This window comes from Anomaloglossus baeobatrachus, chromosome 1 (genome assembly GCF_048569485.1).
Source record: "Anomaloglossus baeobatrachus isolate aAnoBae1 chromosome 1, aAnoBae1.hap1, whole genome shotgun sequence".
Classification (NCBI taxonomy): Eukaryota; Metazoa; Chordata; class Amphibia; order Anura; family Aromobatidae; genus Anomaloglossus; species Anomaloglossus baeobatrachus.
Genome location: NC_134353.1, coordinates 78,171,938 through 78,195,487, shown reverse-complemented (window position 1 = coordinate 78,195,487; position 23,550 = coordinate 78,171,938). Strand labels below are relative to the sequence as shown.

At 50.9% G+C, this 23,550-nt stretch overlaps 1 protein-coding gene across 1 annotated transcript in view; it reads left to right on the top strand.

The window, feature by feature from the left end:
* Positions 1 to 23,550, top strand: part of STK32B (serine/threonine kinase 32B) — a 404,500-nt gene that overhangs the window by 261,035 nt on the left and 119,915 nt on the right. The window contains exon 7 of the mRNA XM_075346883.1: positions 14,354 to 14,457. Within this exon, the coding sequence (XP_075202998.1) occupies positions 14,354 to 14,457 (104 nt within the window). The remainder of the gene's footprint in view (positions 1 to 14,353; positions 14,458 to 23,550) is intronic.

Below are 23,550 nucleotides of genomic sequence, written 5' to 3'. Positions count from 1 at the left end.
GGTCCCCACTTTCCGCAACAGCTTCTTTGGTTGTAGTCAGACTGCTGGCGTACCAGTGTATGTGATTGGTTGCCCTCACACTAGCTTTGTGGGGTGTAAAACTAAATATATACCGGTAATTGGAAAAATGACTAGTGGTCCCCATATCTTGATACCCAGAGCAGATAAAGCAGACACCTGGAGGCTGCAGCCTCCAGCTCTCTGCTTTATCTTGGCTGTGTATCCAAACAGGATGGACCCAATGTGGCATTTATTTTGCTGTGTAAGTGGTGACGTCAGTGAGTTCACCTGAGGTTGCAGCTGGCGGCTCCCACAGTACCCCAGCTGTGAACTTAGGTGAACTCACCTCAAGTAAACGCATTGAACTCAGTGAACTTAGTTCAAGTGAACTCAAAGGCGGATTACTATGTGCGCATGTTGAGCATCTGGTTTGCGAGATTTATGCACCAAATCTGAATCTCCTGGCAGAAAAATAAACCCAGAAGCAGAGTGACAGCTGCGCGGAAACTCGGTAAGTATCATTGTCCTGCTTTAGACCCCATTTTGCTTCCTTTTTTAAAATTTGTGCCAGACAACCTGGTGCCACTCTCCCACCGATGCACTCTGGTGTATTTGTCGGTCCTCCCTGGCGTGGAGCACTTAGAGGTCTTTCTGGTGTCTGGGTCCTGCCGCAGGCAGCTTGAACTATTTAAGGGAATTTCTCCCGGCCCCCGCTTTGCTGCTGATGCCTCGGACGTTAGTGGTGGCAGACGAGTCCTGGAAACCCACCTGCCTGGCGGAGTTAACAGATGACTTGAAGTCCTGGTCTGTTCTGGGATCTGCACCCCATACGTGCAAAGTACTGTGAGCCCTGGATGTCCACCCCACAGGATCCCTCTGTCCTTGGAGCTTGCTCTCTCGCTCTGCAGCTACTTTTCTCCTCTGAGTGGCTGATCTTTCTACTCAGGTCTTTGCGGATTTTTTGCTACTTTCAATGTGTCTCAAGAGTCTATTGTCTATCTTGACACCTTTCCTTTTACTACCGCTCACTCCTCACTCCTCTCCTCTTTCACTTCCTTTCTCCGACTCACTCACTAACTAACTAACTCCTCCCACTGTCTACCCATACTTCCCAGGTCACTCTCTCCTCCCCCAGGTCTGGTCCCTCCCTTCCCAGTTGGCTGCCAGTTAGCTCACAGTGCCCAGCCCTGTCTCTTGGCTCTAAGGGGGGTTTCCCACCCTGGTTGTGAATGTAAATGTCCTGGTGTGCTATTGTGTGTGTGATGACTGGCACAGTCATGTAGGACCTGAGCTGTTACCTTATGTTTGTGACACCTGGTTACCGCAGGGGCGTTACAGTTGAAATTAACTGACACTAGAATGGTATGGATGTACAGGCCATCAATGACTTTTCTGCCCGTGTCCTTTAGATATTAAAGTGACCCTTGGCCCCACAATAAATGTGATAATACACTTCTGAAGTGTAGTCACTATACCAGTAATAACCTTTGTTTTGCTGCCTTTGCCTGCATCTGTCATATCAGCGCAGTGTTACCTTCATCTCTAAGAAGTCCATTATAGAGACATGAGGAGCAAAGTTGAAGGTCTAAATCACGTCTCTGCTCTTCCCCTCTGCCTTGTAATTTCTCTGCAGCAGGATGGACATATCTGGTGTATCTCAAGATATAGCTATTTCTGGTAGTCCCAACATATAATGGAGCGGAGGTTAATCATTTATACCACCTCCATTCCTGTCTGTAGAGAATGTTTCCCAAGTTCCAAGTTTCGTAAGTCGTAAATAGTGGGGGTCAATTACCAGTGATGATCAGTAACTCCTAGGTTAATTTGGGTAATTCTCATCCGTATCGCTAGGTGAGAGAATTCCATCAGCAATGTAAGATGGTGGGGGCTTCTGAGGGTTCAGTAGCACCTCATAAAAGGGGGTGTATAGTAATACCCCGGTTCTGGGATTTAAACTGGTGACCTCTTGCTCCATGGTTAGTTCTCCTGTCTGCTGGGCTATGGTTGTTTTCCTCTCAATTCCAATGCTGATAATTACTATTACCTTTGTTTGTCCTTTCTGGTCTTTATCCTGCTCAGGTGTTTTTCATTGTCCTGTTTTGGTTTGTCCTATTACAGCCTGGGTGGGAATATATATGTTCTCCCTTCGTTGCATTCCCTTGCTAGCTATCATTCTATGTTTACCTCTTTAAGAGATCTCCAGCTCTTCATATTTGGGCTATTACTTGGAAGAAGGCACCAGTTGGGTGTCTGCTGTTGTCTGTGTGTTTTCATTCTAGGCCCTTTATCCTTTTACCTTATTTGTTCCTGTTTCAGTTTAGCTCACACGTGATTTCTGTTTGTTGCTGCACTTCTTCATCACCCCATGTAGGCAGTGCTTTGTGGCCTCCCCTCTGGTCCCTTAGGAAGCACAAGAAATCCTTTGATGGCCTTTTAGGGAGCCTGGTCTGAAGCGGTGCTGTTAGTTGTACAGCTAGCGTCTTTAGCCTCTAAAGGGACCAGTTGGGTGCTGCTGCGCATTCTCCTTTTCCGTTTGTGTGAGTATTATATGTTCATAACATTATAGCCAGTCCTTGAACGTTGCGGACATCAGGCATCATCAGTAGCTCTCTACTCCTAATGGCGCAGTAGAACCCAAGGTAAAGTTACCAGACTGCTTAGATGGAAATAGAAGTAAGTTTTCAAAAAATTTTCGTCTCATGCAAATGTACTTTAGCTTCTATCCGTATTCTTCTGTGTGGGAGAGTCAACGCATGGGCATTGTTTTGTCTTTGCTCCTTGGAGATCTGCAGGCCTAGGCATTTTCTTCGCCCAAGGATTCCCCGAAATTTCTATGTTAAGGAGATTTGCTCGGCTCTGGGCCTCATCTATGACAACCCTGACAAAGTCGCTGTTCCTGAATTTAAGGTCCGTAAATTAGTTCAGGGGAGGGGCGTAGAGTTGAGGACTACTGCTCACATTTCAGATTTGAGCAATTGAGACCTGGAACAACTCTGCTCTCTGGAGTCAGTTCTGTCAGGGACCTTTGGGTAACATTAGGGACATGATGGCTTACAGTCCCTGCACGCAGTCCCTGGAGGAAGCAATGACACTGGCTATTCATTGGGACACAAGCCTGAGCGATAGAGACGTTGTTTAAGATGCTGTTTAAAGGCGTTTCAGTGGCATCTTCTTCTCTACCAGTTGACACCAATGAACCTTTGTAAATTCGTGCTTGCTAAGTCACCAAAGGGGGAACTGAACTTTTCCAGTGGAGATATTATCTTGTTCTATGTGGTAAATTAAGAAGTTTTTTTATACACCTTTCTGCCTATGGGCCGCTGGATTCTATTTTTTGCCATTTGGAGTTCTTCCTTCCCATGCCTGGGAGTCCTAGAGCAGACGAGCGTGACATATCCCTTGGACACATAAAGTGGTGAGCTGGACTTTTTTTTCTGTTTAGATTTGTTTTGGGTTTTTTTTTAAATCCACCGAACAGTTCCAGAGATATGACCCATATTATTTGGTAAAAACACCAAAATATCAGGTCACCAACTTGCTCTAGTCACAATAGTTCCAAGCAAGGCACACGGATGGTTGAGGTCACCAGGAGTATAAGAATCAGCAAAAATTCCAGTGCAGTCTTGTAAATTCCATAAAATTCTTTTGTCTTTATTTAATATAAATTGTTAAATCTGATTGACCATGATTAAGACAGTTTGTTGAAACGCCTCGCTTTGACCAGGCACAGTGATTCTGCTTTTTGATCCCTGGATTATTTATATTTTTTAACAATTTATATTAAATAAAGACAAAAGAATTTTATGGAATTTACAAGACTACGCTGGAATTTTTGCTGATTCATATTATTTGGTGTTACATTTTATGGTCTCTTCAAAGGGGGCATGGGTGATATGATCCTCTGGGGCATGGCTGATATGAGCCTCTGGGGCATGGCTTACATGATCCTCTTGGGAGTGTCTTGAGGCTCCTCTGCATAATTACCCTGTGAGACATACCCCCTGTAAAAAAACCCCAAAAACTATAAATTGACAATAAATATAAAGGCCCATATCTCTAGACCCATATGGCTTGTTTTAGAAAAAAAAAAAGAAAAATAAAAAAGCAGGGATAAAATAAGAGGAAACAAATGTTGAAAAGAAACAGTCCCGCACCACTTAAGCATTACCTTGCGGTGTGTCGCATTGGCGTGGATTGCAGCTCAGGCACCACACGATCCTGGCTCAGAGGTGCCCGTCCATTTAGTGTGGAGGATCCATAAACAGTCCAGAAAAGAAATAGACTGCACACTCCAGGTGAAAGCCAAACGATCTTCTTTATTGATAATGAAGGTGAGGGTAAGATGCAGGAAGAGAACCAGGTGCAGGCTCCTTCACGGACGACGGCCGTTTTGCGTTTGAATCACGCTTTGACTGGTCCACCAAGAGAACCAGGTGCAGGCTCCTTCACGGATGACGGCCGTTTTGCGTTTGAATCACGCTTCGACTGGTCCACCAAGAGAACCAGGTGCAGGCTCCTTCACCGACGACGGCCGTTTCGCGTTTGAATCACGCTTTGACTGGTCCACCAAGGTGGACCAGTCGAAGCGTGATTGAAACGCGAAACGGCTGTCGTCCGTGAAGGAGCCTGCACCTGGTTCTCTTCCTGCATCTTACCCTGCACCTTAATTCTCAATAAAGAAGATCGTTTGGCTTTCACCTGGAGTGTGCAGTCTATTCCTTTTATAAAATAAGAGGAAGTACTGGACATCTATGAACTATTGACAGTCCTCTTTAAAGGTCTCTCAATTCAGTGGGAAAGTGCATGCATTTACTTTATTAATAATGGGGATCGGGAGTGAGACCCTGTTATTATTGGGCGCAGGACATACATCACAATTTGGCATTTATACCTCCCTTTATTTGATTTGGACTGGAACATGACAGCTATTACAATGAGCTCACACCGCCTATCTATATATATAATTGCCTTATTCTGTCTGTCTGTCTGTCTGTCTGTCTATCTGTCTGTCTGTCTGTCTGTCATGCTCCAAAATTGTGTCCTTACGGTGACACAAAGCTGATTGACCGCTGGGCTCGCCATGGCCCCGCCCCCCCACACGGATTGGCCTCTCGCCCCGGCTCTCTGCAGGCTCCGCCCCGCTCACGCAATGCACGCTCGCTCTTGCCCAACTGACACGTAGCTCCGACTCCCAGGTGAGTACACACACACACATCAGATCACACTCACTCTCACACACACCTCACACATCACATCCATACACTCACAACATCCTGGGATATCGCTTGCTTCTACACCGGCTCCGTCACGATCCCAGCAGCGCCAGACATAACCTTGCGATGCTGGGATCTTTACGGAGCCCGTGATTAGCGATGCCGTTGCGTGTGACACCAATAAGCGATTTTGCATCGTTGCAAAACCGTGCAAAATCGCTAATCGGTGACATGGGGGTCCATTCTCAATTATCGTTACTGCAGCAGTAACGAGGTTGTTCCTCGTTCCTGCGGCAGCACACATCGCTGCGTGTGACGCCGCAGGAGCGAGGAAGCTCTCCCTACCTGCCTCCCGGCCGCTATGAGGAAGGAAGGAGGTGGGCGGGATGTTACGTCCCGCTCATCTCCGCCCCTCCGCTGCTATTGGGCGGCGGTTCAGTGACGTTTCAGTGACGTCGCTGTGACGCCGCACGGACCGCCCCCTTAGAAAGGAGGCGGTTCGCCAGTCACAGCGACGTCGCCGGACAGGTAAGTATGTGTGACGGCTCTGGGCGATGTTGTGCGGCACGGGCAGCGATATGCCCGTGTCGCGCAACAGATGGGGGCGGGTACCCACACTAGCGATATCGGGACCGATATCGCAGTGTGTAAAGTAGCCTTTAGTTACCCGATGTGTATCACAGTTAACAGTGTACACCGGCTCACACTCACTCTCACACACACCTCACACATACATCACATCGCATCCACACACTCACAGCATCCGGCGATATCGCTTGCTTCTCGGTCTCGATACTGTGCTGTTGTGACCTTCCAGGACCTGTCGGAGGATCACATGGCCAGAAGCATGTGGTATCTCCGGATGTTGTGAGTATGAGCGCGTATGTGCAATATCGTCAATGTGTGTGTGCGTGAGTGTATGCGATCGGGTGTGTGTGGGTGTGTGTGAGTGTATGCGATCGGGTGTGTGAGTGTCGGCAGAGGAGCATGGCGTGCTGGAGGAGGCTGGGAGGAGAGAGGCTGATCCTGGGGAAGGCTGGGATGGAGAGGCTGATGCTGGGGACAGAGAGGCTGATGCTGGGATGAGAGAGGCTGATGCTGGGGACAGAGAGGCTGATGCTGGGGACAGAGAGGCTGATGCTGGGGACAGAGAGGCTGATGCTGGGGACAGAGAGGCTGATGCTGGGATAAGAGAGGCTGATGCTGGGGACAGAGAGGCTGATGCTGGGGACAGAGAGGCTGATGCTGGGGACAGAGAGGCTGATGCTGCGGGGAGAGAGGCTGATGCTGGGAGGAGAGAGGCTGATGCTGCGGGCAGAGAGGCTGATGCTGCGGGTAGAGAGGCTGATGCTGGCGCAGCATGGCGGATGGAGCACGTTTGGGAGTGTGCAGCATGGCGGATGGAGCACGTTTGGGAGTGCGCAGCATGGCGGATGGAGCACGTTTGGGAGTGCGCAGCATGGCGGATGGAGCACGTTTGGGAGTGTGCAGCATGGCGGATGGAGCACGTTTGGATGGAGCACGTTTGGGAGTGCGCAGCATGGCGGATGGAGCATGTTTGGGAGTGCGCAGCATGGCGGACGGAGCACATTTGGGAGTGCGCAGCATGGGGGATGCAGCACGATGGGGAGTGCGGAGCATGGCGGATGGAGCACGTTTGGGAGTGCGCAGCATGGCGGATGGACCACGTTTGGGAGTGCGCAGCATGGCGGATGGAGCACGTTTGGGAGTGCGCAGCATGGGAGATGGAGCACGATGGGGGGTGCGCAGCATAGGGGATGGAGCATGATGGGGAGTGCGCTGCATGGGGGATGGAGCACGATGGGAAGTGTGGAGTATGGCGGATGGAGCACGTTTGGGAGTGCGCAGCATGGCGGATGGAGCACGTTTGAGAGTGCGCAGCATGGCAGATGGAGCACGTTTGGGAGTGCGCAGCATGGGAGATGGAGCACGATGGGGAGTGCGCAGCATGGCGGATGGAGCACGTTTGGGAGTGCGCAGCATGGGGGATGGAGCACGATGGGGAGTGCGCAGCATGGCGGATGGAGCACGTTTGGGAGTGCGCAGCATGGCGGATGGAGCACGTTTGGGAGTGCGCAGCATGGCGGATGGAGCACGTTTGGGAGTGCGCAGCATGGGGGATGCAGCACGATGGGGAGTGCGGAGTATGGCGGATGGAGCACGTTTGGGAGTGCGCAGCATGGCGGATGGACCACGTTTGGGAGTGCGCAGCATGGCGGATGGAGCACGTTTGGGAGTGCGCAGCATGGGAGATGGAGCACGATGGGGGGTGCGCAGCATAGGGGATAGAGCACGATGGGGAGTGCGGAGTATGGCGGATGGAGCACGTTTGGGAGTGCGCAGCATGGTGGATGGAGCACGTTTGGGAGTGCGCAGCATGGCGGATGGAGCACGTTTGGGAGTGCGCAGCATGGGAGATGGAGCACGATGGGGAGTGCGCAGCGTGGCGGATGGAGCACGTTTGGGAGTGCGCAGCATGGGGGATGGAGCACGATGGGGAGTGCGCAGCATGGAGGATGGAGCACGTTTGGGAGTGCGCAGCATAGCGGATGGAGCACGTTTGGGAGTGCGCAGCATGGCGGATGGAGCACGTTTGGGAGTGCGCAGCATGGCGGATGGAGCACGTTTGGGAGTGCGCAGGATGGGAGATGTAGCACGATGGGGGGTGCGCAGCATAGGGGATGGAGCACGATGGGGAGTGCACACCTCCCCCCAACACACACACACACGCGCGCGCGCACTGCACAACACACCACACACACACACACACACACACACTGGGAACCACAAACAACCGCCCTACACAGACACCCACACACAGACAACGCTGCACACACAAATATACGCACATACCGCACAACACACACATTGCACAAAACATACCTCCCCCCAAAACACACCACACACACACAAACCGCGCAACACACACACACAACGCTACAGACACACAGCGCTCCACAAGCAACGCAACACACAAACAACACCGCTCTCACCCCCCGCCACACGCAGACAACACCCAGAACATGTACAGCGCCTACACAAACACTTGGTAACTACACACACAACATCTATATATATATATATAACAAAAATCATACATGAACTACACAATACGTAAATTCTAGAATACCCGATGCGTAGAATCGGGCCACCTTCTAGTAACATATAAGTGCCAGCAGAATATACCCGTCATGTAGCAGATGGCCATTTTCTATATTTTAGGTAAACATCTCCCGTAATGTACAATGTCGGGCTGCCTGAATACTTTGTCATGAAAGTGACAGGCTTTTCTCTGTAAATGTGACTGCTGTCAAATTATATGATCCTTATCAGGCAGGTTTGAATAGCAGCCCGGTGATTACACATCATGATAGCGAGGCAGAGTGCAATTCTACATTGTGCGGATGCTCAATTCACTGGGCTGTGTGAAGGCTGATGGAGACACAGGAACACTACATTACATCAATGCTCTTTTCAGAAAAGTGTTTAACTATTACACCTCCAGTACACAGCCGGTAAACGCGACAGAACGTCATTGAAATGGTATCACGCCGGGCTTTTTATTCCAAGATGCACCTACAGCGTGAGTATGATGATGGTTTATAAAACCCTACAAATAGTACTGAATGGATAAACAGGAGTGGCCAAAGTAATCATCTTCTGCAAATGAAGCTACTAGAGCCTATACAGACTACTAAAAAGGTTCTGCAGGTTTGTTCTTAAGTTAGAGGGAATCTGTCACCAGGTTTTTGCCACCTAATCTGAGAGCAGTATAATGTAGGGGCAGAGATCCTGATTCCAGCGATGTGTCACTTCCTGGGCTGTGTAGTGTAGTTTTGATAAAATCACTGATTAATCACCAGGAGATTATCATTAGAGGACTACCTAGCGTGCTGCAGCTAGTCCAGCATATTCTTGAGCTCTGTATAACTGCAGCAGAGAAAACATTGATTTTATCAAAATGACAGGAAACAGCTCAGGAAATAATAATATTATTTATTAATTCACTTAGCGCTATAGCGATAAACATAAATCAGTAACACTGTCTCACAATCTAAATTCCCTATCAGTATGTCTTTGGAGTGTGGGAGGATACTGGACGAAACCCACACAAACACGGGGAAAAAATACAAACACCTTGCAGATGTTGTCCTGGGTGGGATTTGAACGCAGGACCCCAGCGCTGCAAGACTTCAGTGCTAACCACTGAGCCACCATGCCATGACACATCACTGGAACCAGGATATCTGCTCCCTTCAGATCGAGGAGCAAAAACCTGGTGACAGATTCCCTTTACATTTGTATGGAAGTTGAAATAGGTACAGGGCTGCCGGTAAATGGTAAAAAAAAATTACAACAAAAAACTAATACCTGAAGACTCACCTCTCTTGCTTTCCTTCTGCTCGCTATCTGCCATCCGGTCCTCCTTTCCAGCCTTTTCACTCTTGGCCAGGATTTCCAGGCTTCGGAGGTCACTGCTCAAAGTAACGTTGAGGCGCGAAATTTGACCTCCCACCTGGACGCAACTCGAAGTCTCTTAACCTATAATGAATAGGCCACAAATGCAACACATTGTGCAACAAAGATGAGCACTGAGCAGCAGCAGGGCAGCGGGGCAGCCGGAGAGGTAAGCGATGAGGTCTAAAGGCCCCATCACACACAGAGACGTATCTAACGATATATCGCCAGGGTCACGGATTCCGTGACGCACATCCGACATCGTTAGCGACGTCGTTGTGTGTGACACGCACAAACGACCGTTAACGATGGAAAATACTTACCAAATCGTCCATCGTTGACACGTCGTTCCTTTTTAAAAAATCGTTGATTGTTGAGCACACAGGTTGTTCGTTGTTGCCGAGGCAGCACACATCGCTACGTGTGGCACCTTGGGAACGATGAACTACAGCTTACCTGCGGCCGCTGGCAATGAGGAAGGAAGGAGGTGGGCGGGATGTTACATCCCGCTCATCTCTGCCCCTCCGCTTCTATTGGGTGGCCGCTTAGTGACGCCGCTGTGATGCCACACGAACTACCCCCTTAGAAAGGAGGCGGTTCGCCATCAACAGCGACGTCGCTAGGCAGGTAAGTCCCGTGTGACGGGTCCTAACAATATTGTGCGCCACGGGCAGTGATTTGCCCGTGACGCACAAACGACGGGAGCGGGTGCTTTCACCAGAGATATCGCTGCGTGTAACACTCCCTTTAGGGGATTTTTTTACGTTTGTAATCTCAAATTGTACGAAAGTTGGTTACACAACCAACAATTTCATTAAAGCATCTGTAGCTAACGTTTGGTGCCATAACATACATTCAGAACATTTTTGGTGGCCTACAGACTATTAAGAGTGGCTTCAATGTTATGGCCGATGAGTGTGCACTTGAGTTAGGCAGATCTTTTAAAATTTGAATTCTGCAACTTTTTGGAATTTTCATATCAAATTCAACTTGCAGAAAATTGGTTCATCGGTAACTGAAAGTACTCCAAAACCGTGAGCTGTGATGGCCTCACGCTACCCATAATCACCCCAAAATGCATACTACATTCCCTACGTCTGCTTTTATACTGTCACAAGGAGATTTTTGAAGGCATCGCCAAATGTCATGGCAGTATCAGGATCTGTGCAAACTAAGGATTCTGGCACTCTGTTTGCTAACTTCTTTGAGATCTCTGATCAGTGAAGGAAAGACACAGACGTCAACCCACAGGCTTACGGAAAGGCTAGCAAGAGTTAAACTCTGCTGGGCTGCTTGTTAGTCTCTTTGATCACATGCTGTGGGGGAGCCAATCACATTCACTCCCCTTCTATATATGCTGGATGGACTATTTCATTAGTGCCAGCTATTGTTTACCTATACTGGTCTGGTGAGGTGTTGTGATCCAGACTTATTGGTGGTTTGTGTGCATTATTTCTATGAGCAGTTGTTGTGTTAACTCTTTTTTTTGTGCTACCTTCCTGCTCTTGCTTTTCTGCTTAGTCCTTGTTCCTGTGAGTTTGCAGTGTGTCTGAGTATTGGTTTTCCCCTTTCTGTCTTAGGCCTGAAACACACTTCCGTTAAAAACACGCATGTGCCGTGAGACACGTATTTACCCTGCGTGTTGTGTGTGGTAAGTACATGTCTCGGGTACGTGCGGTCTACGTGTGTTCTACGTGTGCTATCTGCGATAGTACACGTAGAACCGGTAATTTGCATACTCACGTGGTCCGCGTTGCTGTCCAGGGTACTGATCTTCGGTCTCCAGCCCTGCCGACTCCCCGCTGCTGCTGCTGCCGGCCGAAGTGAAGTGAATATTAAATGAGCATAATGAGCGGCGGTCGGCAGCAAGTGGCACCTGCGGCAGAGACAGGAGGGCTGGAGAAGGTGAGTAAATGTTTTTAGTTTTTTTTTCACTGACACGTGTGTTTTCTCCGGCGCGTGTCACACAGGACCGCATCCACACTACACCCGTGTGGTACGGGTGCAGGCCGTGTGACACCCGTGCTACCAGAGAAAATGTGGAAAAACGCACACACGTACAAACGCACACGTACACACGTTCCGTGTGGTTTTACGTGTGTGTGCCTGCTACAATAGGGTAGCATTGCTGAACGTGTCTCCGTGCCTCCGGTACGTGCAAAAAATAGCAAACACGTACCGGCGGCACGGATGTGTGTCGGAGGCCTTAATCTGTGTTACCATCACATTCCTGCCCCTTCCTTCCAGGGATGGGGGGTAACATATTAGATCTGGTCAGGAGAATAACCAGGCAGGGGACTCAGGCATCTCAAACATTGGGGGTAACCCTAAGATTAGGGATACCCTAGGGACCAATAGTGTTAGGGACAGCTTAGCAGCACCCTGTCCCTCGCTATCCTGAAGTCATATCATGACATATTGAGCCTATGATAGTCATTCCTGATTGGCTGTACATAAAATGACTGTTTTGACTAAAACAGTCAGTTTGATTGCATTCTCTACACCCTACAATTCAGTCCTGATGTTTCCCAAAGAGGTGGAAAATGCAATTGTACTGCTGCGGGGCTCGGCCGGCTGCCAAGCCGCTCGGATCCGTGCTCGTCGGTGGGTGGCTCGAGCTCTCCACAGACCCAGGGGTCACCTCGCTCTGAAAGGGGGTTGGCGCTACACGTAGGGACTTCGGTGGGGAGGTCCACGGCCGGAGCCGCGGTAGTTTGCAGGGGATTTAAGTTTGTGACGCCACCCACGGGTTGTGGTGAATGGATGGACACCACCGCTGCCGTTGATTAGGCTCCCGGGGATGTTGTTGCGCAGCTTGGTGTTGACCCACTTGATCCCCGGCTTGCTATATGTCGGGAGAGCCCTGTTTGCCCGCAGACGCTGGCCCCTTGGGTCTCTATGCCTTGGCGGTGGCTTTACCCTAATGGTTGGGCTGTTGTCTTCAGTCGGGTCTTGTGTGGGAAAGGACCTAAAGTTCAGTCCTCAATCAGTTGATTTGACTTAGCCTAGTTGTTTCTGGGCTTCGTACAGGGTCTGAGTACCCCTCCTGGTGCTCCGGTTTCCAATTGGTTCCCCAGTTCGGTACCGGTGGGCCACCGCCCGTCCCTGGTCCCTACGGTTCCACCGGCTGTAATCTGAGCTCCTGCAGGTGGCCACCCCTGTCTGCCTCTTTGCCAGAGGCTCAAACCCAGACACCTGGTGTAGACTTTGGCAGGCCTGAGCATGGGTCTGCCCTTGAACTTGACTCCACTTCACTCCACTGTCAAACCTCAACTATCACTCTCTAACTGTTTTCCCGCCTCTGGGCCTATGAACTCCTCGGTGGGCGGAGCCAACTGCCTAGCTCCGCCCCCTGGTGTGAACATCAAACCCGGAGGGTGGTGACAAAGGTTTTGAAGTTTGACTGCTGTCACCTTACTAAGGGGGAGGGGGTGTGTGTGCATGGGACTACTTGGGACGACCTTACTAGTCCAGGGCGTCACACAATAATAACCTTGTGTGCATTTTCAAACCTTTTGTAAGTGCAATTGATTTGACAAGGACAGCACATTACTCTATTTCTCCAGTTAAAATGAGGATCTGAACTAAGTTTTTTTAGAAATCTAACCCACTGATTTCTACTAATGTCAAAGGATTGTTTAAACCAAAGGGTCACTTTAAAAGAAACTTAACAACTAATTAATGCTGTGGACGTTGTGAGTCTCTGGTGACTAATCCAAAAGGTAGGTGTTTGGTGCCTTCTCCCACTCTGTTCCCATGACTGATAGATCTCTCTTTATGTGTGTATAGGAAGTGACCTGTTAGTCTAAGGCCCGTTTCACACGTCAGTGAAAAACACTGACGTTTTTCACTGGCGTGTAAAACACGCACATGTCCCTCCGTGTGCCGTGAATTACGGCACACGTGGGTTGTCTAAGTGCAATCCGGGCTCCGTTCTCCGTGGCCCGTGATTGCACTTAGAGATTAACTCACCTGTGCCCGCTCCCGCTCTCCATGGTGCTGATCGCTCCCGCGGTGCAGCATCTGGCCGGCGCTGACCCCCGCAGCAGCTGCTTCCGGGTCAGCTGTGTCGTGCATCATGAATATGCGCGACAGTAATGAGCCGGCTCAGAAGCAGCAGGCTGCACGGGCTGCAGAGGACATCGCTGGAGCCGGGTGAGTAAAAATGATTTTATTTTATATGCACGTTTTTTTCTGGCACGTGTTTCACGGACCACACCACTGCGTGGTCCGTGGGACATCAGTGATGCCAGAAAAAAATGGACATGTCTCCGTGCAGCAATCACGGACACGCGGGTACGCCGCACGGAGACATGGTCAGTGAAAAATCACTGATGTGTGAGCAGACCCATTCATTATAATGGGTCTGCGTATGTCAGTGATTCTGGTACGTTTAAAAAAAAGCACAAACGTACCAGAATCACTGACGTGTGAAAGGGGCCTAAAGGAGCAGGGCAGTAGCAGTCACTGGAATCCAGCCTCTTGGACTAGTCCCCCAAGACACATAGTCCCTGGCCGGCTTTAAAAAGCATGTTGTTTTTTCTGAAACATCACAACTTTTCAGATTAAAACATATGTAGAAACATCTACAGAAGAATATAATGCCAAATGAAATATAGTTTTTTGTATAATTAATTCATATATACATTTTATATTTCAAGCTCCGGAAGTTTTCCAGTCGTTCATGGAGGTGGGATCCGGATACTCATATCCTGTAGATTGGTGGTCATTAGGAATTACAGCTTATGAACTCCTCAGAGGTTGGGTAAGTGGATCTGTAACTATTAATTAGAGTGAAAGCTCTCTAGAAGACATTCTATTTGGGAAGAACTCAGCCTTATCTCATCAGATCTTTTAGAAGACCACCCATCCTAAAAGAGCAAAATTTGGGTGGTCGTGACAAAGAAATGTCATTAGAATCAATGATACACATAGCATGTCCCAAAATATTTTATCACTGGCCATTAAAGGGAATCTGTCACTAGGTTTAATCTGAGAGCAGCATAGCATAGTGGCAGACATACTGAATGCAGCGATGTGTCACTTACTTGGCTGCTTAAGCCCTCTTCACACGCTGCAATGTATCTTACAATGTGTCGGCGGGGTCACGTCGTAAGTGACGCACATCCGGCATTGTAAGTACATTGCAGTGTGTGACAGGTACGTGCGATTGTGATTGAACATTAAAACATTCATCGCACGCACATCGTACCTGTCTCTAGAATTGAACGTCAGATTGTTCATCGTACCCGGGGTAGCGCACATCGCAGTGTGTGACACCCCGGGAACGATGAACAGATCTTACCTACGTCCTGCGGCTCCCGGCCAGCAATGCGGAAGGAAGGAGGTGGGCGGGATGTTTACGTCCCACTTAGCTCCGCCCCTCCGCTTCTATTGGCCGGCTGCAGTTTGACGTCGATGTGACGCCGAACGTCCCTCCCACTCCAGGAAGTGGATGTTCGCCGCCCACAGCGAGGTCGTACGGACGGGTAAGTACGTGTGACGGGGGTTACTCGTATATGCGGCACGTTCAAGAAATTGAACGTGCCACACATACGATGGGGGTGTTGCAAATCGCATACGAAATCGTATGTGAAATTGCAACTTGTAAAGCAGGCTTTAGTGTAGCTTTGATGAAATCACTGTTTAATCAACAATAGATTATCATTACAGGACTACTTGCCATGCTGCAGGTAGTCCAGCATGTTCATGAGCTCTGTATAACTGCTAGATCCGCAGCAGAAAAAACATTGATTTTATCAAACAGCTCAGTGATACATCGCTGGAATCAGGGTCTCTGTCTCTACATCATGCTGCTCTCAGATGGGGGAGCAAAAAACTGGTGACAGATTCCCTTTAACAAAAAATAATCTTGACCTCTTTAGTAAATCTTCAGCTTTTACCTAAACATATGCAATCATGTCTGATAGCCTTTTCCATCCCATCATTAAAATGTGTATGAAACCAAAATGTCAACACAAATTCCCTTTCTCCCCCAAGGGGTTTGAGTGGCCCCTCTCCCTTTAGAAATAAACATGCATGCCTTGTCTACATAGGCTTGAATGTGTAGTGGATGGAGATATCTGTCTTATGTGTATGAGGCATTCTATAAAATAATTATCAACAATGTCTGCTTATATTGCCGTGAGTCCCCCAAGCCATTTGGTCCCTAGCATCTGTACAGTTTTGCCTGCAGCTAATTCGAGCTCTGTACACAGCTCCCTATAGTCTCCATTTTAGTACACTACCCAAGATGAAAACCACCAGTCCCAGCTCTGTGCAGAGTAGAAAGCGTGTGGACATACATTTCTAGACACATACACCATAAGTTATATTAATTAAAGACAAGAATAAAGAAGTAACTGTTATAGCATCATGTAATGTGTCTGTGTGCGTGTGTGTGTACTATGTACATATATTTCTTAGTGTTCCTTTTATGTTTTTGAGCAATATATATATATATATTTATTGTGAGATGCCGAGGGGAGAAGTACTAGAGAACAGGTATGTTTCCCCTCGGTTCATTTCATATGTCTCCATGTATTGATTGTGGAGCGGTCGGCCCATGCAAATGGGCTGGGAAAGGCTGGGAAAGTTATATCTGGCTCAGCAATAAGTTAGTCACTGAAGCCTGTTTATTTCAGTGTAATTTTGGGCTCGTTTTTTCCTGGAGCAATCAGTAGGAATGGCAGTGGGACTGGTTGCTCCCTTCTCCACATTCAATCCAGGTTTTGATTCCTCACTGGATCAGCTGAAATAATCAGGAGGCATTCAGTACAAGGAGACTGCTGAGGAGAGCAGTCCAGGCTCATGGCTGCTGGTGCTGGGACTCAATACCTCCGCTTGCTGTGCTGTGCTGAGGAACCGACACAGTAAGAGAATATGACTCGCCCACCCCAGGGCTATGGGACACCCGGTGCCGGGCCGGACTAGTCCGGGGGTAGTCAGTGGTGGCGGGGCCCGACTCCGTGGCCCTGGTGGGTGTCAGTTTAAATATGGCTGATGACTTGGTGATGAATAAAGTTTGTGTTCGTAACGCCACCTGTGGTAAGCGGGTATTAAGCCGCCGCTGCTGTGTAAGGCCTCCGGGGTGATGATATGGCAGCAATGATGGTACTGCTCCCCACAGGTGGAGCAATGCCCCGGGGCACACTGTTGGTGCTCGTGAGAGTCTATGGTGTAATGGAAGGCTAAGCAGATAAAATAACAGAGACCACTCCAAGGGTGCAGTTTCAAGTTCTTTACTCACACGTCCTGGTATGCACACACTGGTGCCCTCAGACGACTGGAACCCACTGTCAGGGACCTCCGCCGTTTCTGGGTGATTCTTGGAGTGAAAACCGGTACCCTTCTCTCTAAGGCAGGGGTCTCAAACTCAGCTGGGTGTATGGGCCGCACACAGAAAAAAAATAATTTGAGGGGCCACATTCTTTTCAGGACAAAGTGACATTGGTAGTGGTACGGCAGTGGTACTAATATAATATAATATAATATATATATATAACGCACACATTTTTTTTGTAAGTAATACAGTTTTATTTACAATAAGCACCGCATAGTAATTTTGGCCAACATCTTGTAGTAATGTGCCCCATCCTGTTCCCCATTCTGTAAAAATGTGCGCATCCTTGCCCCCTTGTAGCAATGTGCCCCATGCAGGTCCCCTTCTTATAATAATGTGCCCCATGCAGGTCCCCTTCTTGTGGTAATGTGCCCCATATGCAGGTCCCCTTCCTATAGTAATGTGCTTCATGCAGGTCCCTTTCTTGTATTAATGTGCCCCATGCATGTCTTCTTGGAGTAATCACACACATACACACACACACACACACACACACACACACACCCTGTGCAGCCTCAGCTGACACACACACACACACCCTGTGCAGCCTCAGCTGACACACACACACACACACCCTGTGCAGCCTCAGCTGACACACACACACACACACACCCTGTGCAGCCTCAGCTGACACACACACACACACACACCCTGTGCAGCCTCAGCTGACACACACACACACACACACACACACCCTGTGCAGCCTCAGCTGACACACACACACACACACACAAACCCTGTGCAGCCTCAGCTGACACACACACACACACACACAAACCCTGTGCAGCCTCAGCTGACACACACACACACACACACCCTGTGCAGCCTCAGCTAACAGACACACACACACACACACACCCTGTGCAGCCTCAGCTAACACACACACACACCCTGTGCAGCCTCAGCTGACAGACACACATACCCTGTGCAGCCTCAGCTGACAGACACACACACACACACACACACCCTGTGCAGCCTCAGCTGACACACACACACACACACACACTGTGCAGCCTCAGCTGACACACACACACACACACACACACACCCTGTGCAGCCTCAGCTGACACACACACACCCTGTGCAGCCTCAGCTGACACACACACACACACCCTGTGCAGCCTCAGCTGACAGAGACACACACACACACACACACCCTGTGCAGCCTCAGCTGACACACACACACACACACACACACACACACCCTGTGCAGCCTCAGCTGACACACACACTCACACCCTGTGCAGCCTCAGCTGACACACACACACCCTGTGCAGCCTCAGCTGACACACACACACACACACACACACACACCCTGTGCAGCCTCAGCAAACAGAGACACACACACACACACCCTGTGCAGCCTCAGCTGACACACACACACACACACACACCCTGTGCAGCCTCAGCTAACAGAGACACACACACACACACCCTGTGCAGCCTCAGCTGACACACACACACACACACCCTGTGCAGCCTCAGCTAACACACACTCCCTGTGCAGCCTCATCCAGCAGCAGAAACACACACACACACCCCCTGTGCAGCCTCAGCTAACACACACACACTCCCTGTGCAGCCTCAGCCAGCAGCAGAAACACACACACACTCCCTGTGCAGCCTCAGCCAGCAGCAGAAACACACACACACACACACACACACACAAAAACATTCTGCTCACCTATCCTCCGTCGGCTCAGCAGCACGCAGACATGTGGACCCGATAATGATCACAGCTCCTGCCTGTCACTGCTGAAGTTTCTGCCGGCGCGTGCAGAGCAGTTCTCACTGCACAACAGCCACTGGCCAATCACAGGTAATCATCTGAGGTCATATGGAGCAGGTGCTTGCCTCTGATTGGCAGGCGGCTATTATTGTGTTCTGCAGCGAGAACTTTACTGTGCCCGGCAAAGGCAAAACTGGAAACTGAAATAGATAGCTGGCAGCTGCGGCCCCTGCACCGGTCGCCATCTTTGCCGGGTCCACGGGCCAGCGGGCCGCAAGAAGCCACCTGAAGGGCCGCATGCGGCCCGCGGGCCGCGTGTTTGAGACCCCTGCTCTAAGGTGTCTCTGTCTTCAGCTGTCTTCCTAAGCCTAGCTCTTTTAGGATGAACCTGCTCGGCCTCCACTACAGCCTCCAGGCTGGGGGGTCACCTGTCGGATGATTCTCCCCTTTTCTAGAGGTTCTGCTGTGGGCTGTGGCCCGGGGAGTTTACAACTTTCCCTGGGCCTCGGTTTTTTCTGTTTGGAGATGATTTTGCACTCCTCCGGTTTCTAGGGACCGTCCCCTGTTGCAGATTGATCCCTCCACCGATGTTCCTGTGGAGCAGGCCACCACAGCTCTACAGCTATCCGTGGCCCTGGAATCCCTTCTGTTCTCTGCTTGGTGTCACCTGGACCCTCTGAGTTCCAGGATCTTCACCAGGAAGCGTCTCTTTCTTCTTCTCAGCTCCTGACTGACTTGGAGCTCTCTTTCCTTCTCTCCTTCTCGTCTGCCTCCTGCAGACCTCCTTCTCCTCCCCACTCTCTCTCTTTACTCACTACACTTGACCTTCCTTTCTCTGACTGCTCTCTGATGGCTCCTCCCACCTCCCCAGTTGCTAAGCTGTACCCTATAGGAGCAGGGATGGGTCTTACGGCCCCTCCCAGCATGCAGCATGGGAGGGTTACTGCCACTGTCCCTGGTCCCAGTATGTACCTAACAATGGGTGTTGTGTAGATTTACCAGGGGACCGGTGTTCACTCCTTTCCTCACCCAGAATGGGGCATCACACCGCTGGATGGGGTGCAATGTCCTGTGGCGACGGAAGCCTCAGGGGCGCCACACTTCCCCACAGCGAATCCCAGCACGTCCTCGGGCTGAAAAACAACAAAAAATGTGGAAAGAAACTGCAAAACATTTTTAGTATGCATACATAAAACAATAAAACTTTTCTTCCCTTTATGGGAGGCACAGATACTTGAACGTTGCAAAACTTTCTTACAAAGAAACTCTATGTGTGCACTTCCAGTCCATTGCACGGTTTGGGCACTTCCCCCATAATTCTGGTAGGGGGCACAACTGGTGCAACTATATACATTGTTGGCTACAACAAGTCCAGTAGCCTGGCAGTTCGTTCAGCTTCCTCAAGCTACAAAAACAATATACCAGCCACTAAGTCCAGTGGCCTGGTAACACATGACACATACATTTACATTCACCGGGGACCACATTCCAGTCCAGTGGCCCGGTAACATATAAACAAGGGGGTGACTTCTTCAAAAAGCACAAGGGGCAGTACGGCAGGGTAGGGTGTCGTCTTCAAAAAGAACATTAGGGCAAAACAAAAGGGACGTCTTCACAAAGAATGAGGGGCAGACAGGGGCTATGTACAGTTCAGCATCTTCTTTTCCTTTTCACTCACGAGGATAGATGCGGGGGTCCCACTCCGGCATTGCCCCGGGCAACAAGTATGCCGATGAGATCATTGTCTGGGTCCCCTGGGTGCTGGCTACTGACCTACTGCGGGTCCCTGCAGCCTGGGTAAGAGTGGGGCTGCTTGCAGGCACAACACGGCGTTCTTGCAGGGGACTGCTTGTTTGCAGGGGGCTGCTGGCTTGCATGGGACTGCTGTGGTCTTCGGGGTCGTGCTTTGGCAGGGCCCTGGGCAGCATATAAGCCATGGAGATTTTGGTCTGCGTCTCCTGCGTGGCTTTAGCAGGGCTGCCGCATGGTTCTGCGGCCTGTGCCTGCTTTGAGGTAGTGCTGCTGCTGCTGGCAGGGGAGGTGCTGCACGCTGGCATAGTGCGGCGCCACTCCGGTTCTTCTGGGGCTGCCTCTTCCCGCAGGATGTGGACATTCAGAGCGTACCAGCCACGGCTCCCCATCAGCCGGGTGTACTCCACAGTGTCACCAGGCTTGGCGTCTCGCTCTGGGTGGCCTCTGGGCAGGTGCTCCTCTATATCACGTCGGGCCACAAAAACATCCTTGCCCAGACCGGGCTCTCTGATAAAGCCCCAGCCATCTTTCTGCCGGAAGTCTATCACTAGGCCCCTTCTCACTGGGCCCTGTGATCCCTTGAGGGCCTTTCGGATCTGATCTTTGGAGGCCAGGTTGGACGCCTCCTCGGCCCTCCGCTTCTCCTCCCGGGCCTCCCGCTCTCGCTGGTACTCCTCCACCAATTTCCGGCAGGACAGCTCATTTGCCAGGGGAGTCTCTTTGGGGCGCAGTGGCTGCTGCAGTTTCCCACTCTCAATGGGCGCTGCGTCCCAGTTCACTCCCGGTGATGTGGTTCCCAGGAGGCTTACAGGGGGACTTGGAAGGGGGCCCACTAACTGCTCGGGGTCCACCCCACACCAGGCGCCGTCTTCGGGGGTCTCTGGCAGGCCTCTGGTGCCCCCCCAGGCGTCAGCGGGGCTGGCGGGCCAAGCTAGCGGATCAGTGAAGGGACTGGGCGGTGGCGCTTGGTAGGGCCGTGGGTCCGGACGGGTCGGGGTTATAAATAGCTCACCCGGACGCTGCTTGGCTGCTTCCATCCTGCGACCCACGTTCTCCGGCGCTATCGGGCTTTCTCTCCGCCGGTCCACCTCCGTCTGCATGCTGCTCAGCCTCCGGGCCAGGATCCGCATCTCCTCCCGAAGCAGGTCCAGCTCAGGATCCATCTTCCCGGTCCCTGGTGCGCACTTCTGCAGCCTCTCTGCCATGCTGCCGACCTGGGGAACGCTTGCTGGTACACTGCTTGGGTGCTCGACCACGCCACTCGGCTGCACCCTTTCCCTTCTCGGAGGCGGGGCCGGAGGCTGCACTAGCATCTGGCGCCAGACTGGCGCCCAGCCCATCATGGCCGGCACCGCTCCGCTTGTGATGAGGTACATTTTGGGTCTTGTCTGATCTGGCATCTAGATTCTTGCTGCCAGCCGGCCAGCTTTTCTAGTCGCCATATCTTCTTCTTCCACCGCTCTCCATGGTGGGCACTTCTTCGCGCTCTTTTGCCAAGACCAAGGGGGCGGGGCTTCTCTTCGCGCCCTTTCTTCTGACACGCCCCCCTTCTTCCCGCTCTCAGCAGCGCTAATGGCGGCGGTTTTCACAGTAAAACACACAGTTTTGTCACACTGTTCTTCAGGCGCACAGTACCCGGTGGGACCGGGCAAGAAATCCTGTTCACAGCGCCAAAGTTGACTCGCCCACCCCAGGGCTATGGGACACCCGGTGCCGGGCCGGACTAGTCCGGGGGTCATCAGTGGTGGTGGGGCCCGGCTCCGTGGCCCTGGTGGGTGTCAGTTTAAATATGGCTGATGACTTGGTGATGAATAAAGTTTGTGTTCGTGACGCCACCTGTGGTATGCGGCTATTAAGCCGCCGCTGCTGTGTAAGGCCTCCGGGGTGATGATATGGCAGCAATGATGGTACTGCTCCCCACAGGTGGAGCAATGCCCCGGGGCACACTGTTGGTGCTCGTGAGAGTCTATGGTGTAATGGAAGGCTAAGCAGATAAAATGACAGAGACCACTCCAAGGGTGCATTTTCAAGTTCTTTACTCATACGTCCTGGTATGCGCACACTGGTGCCCTCAGACGACTGGAACCCACTGTCAGGGACCTCCGCCGTTTCTGGGTGATTCTTGGATTGAAAACCGGTACCCTTCTCTCTAAGGTGTCTCTGTCTTCAGCTGTCTTCCTAAGCCTAGCTCTTTTAGTATGAACCTGCTGGCTGGGGGGTCACCTGTCGGATGATTTTCCCCTTTTCTAGAGTTTCTGCTGTGGGCTGTGGCCCGGGGAGTTTACAACTTTCCCTGGGCCTCGGTTTTTACTGTTTGGAGATGATTTTGCACTCCTCCGGTTTCTAGGGACCGTCCCCTGTTGCAGCTTGATCCCTCCACCGATGTTCCTGTGGAGCAGGCCACCACAGCTCTACAGCTATCCGTGGCCCTGGAATCCCTTCTGTTCTCTGCTTGGTGTCACCTGGACTCTCTGAGTTCCAGGATCTTCACCAGGAAGCGTCTCTTTCTTCTTCTCAGCTCCTGACTGACTTGGAGCTCTCTTTCCTTCTCTCCTTCTCGTCTGCCTCCTGCAGACCTCCTTCTCCTCCCCACTCTCTCTCTTCACTCACTACACTTGACCTTCCTTTCTCTGACTGCTCTCTGATGGCTCCTCCCACCTCCCCAGTTGCTAAGCTGTACCCTATAGGAGCAGGGATGGGTCTTACGGCCCCTCCCAGCATGCAGCATGGGAGGGTTACTGCCACTGTCCCTGGTCCCAGTATGTACCTAACAATGGGTGTTGTGTAGATTTACCAGGGGACCGGTGTTCACTCCTTTCCTCACCCAGAATGGGGCATCACACCGCTGGATGGGGTGCAATGTCCTGTGGCGACGGAAGCCTCAGGGGCGCCACAAATACTCTTTTGTTTGTTACATAGGTTTATTTTGTAGTTAGCATTCTGTTGTTAGTTAGTGGCCAGACAGCCTTAAGCTACTTTCACACATCCGGCTTGAGCTCTGCGGCTCAATCCGGCTGTGCAAGCTATGCAACGGA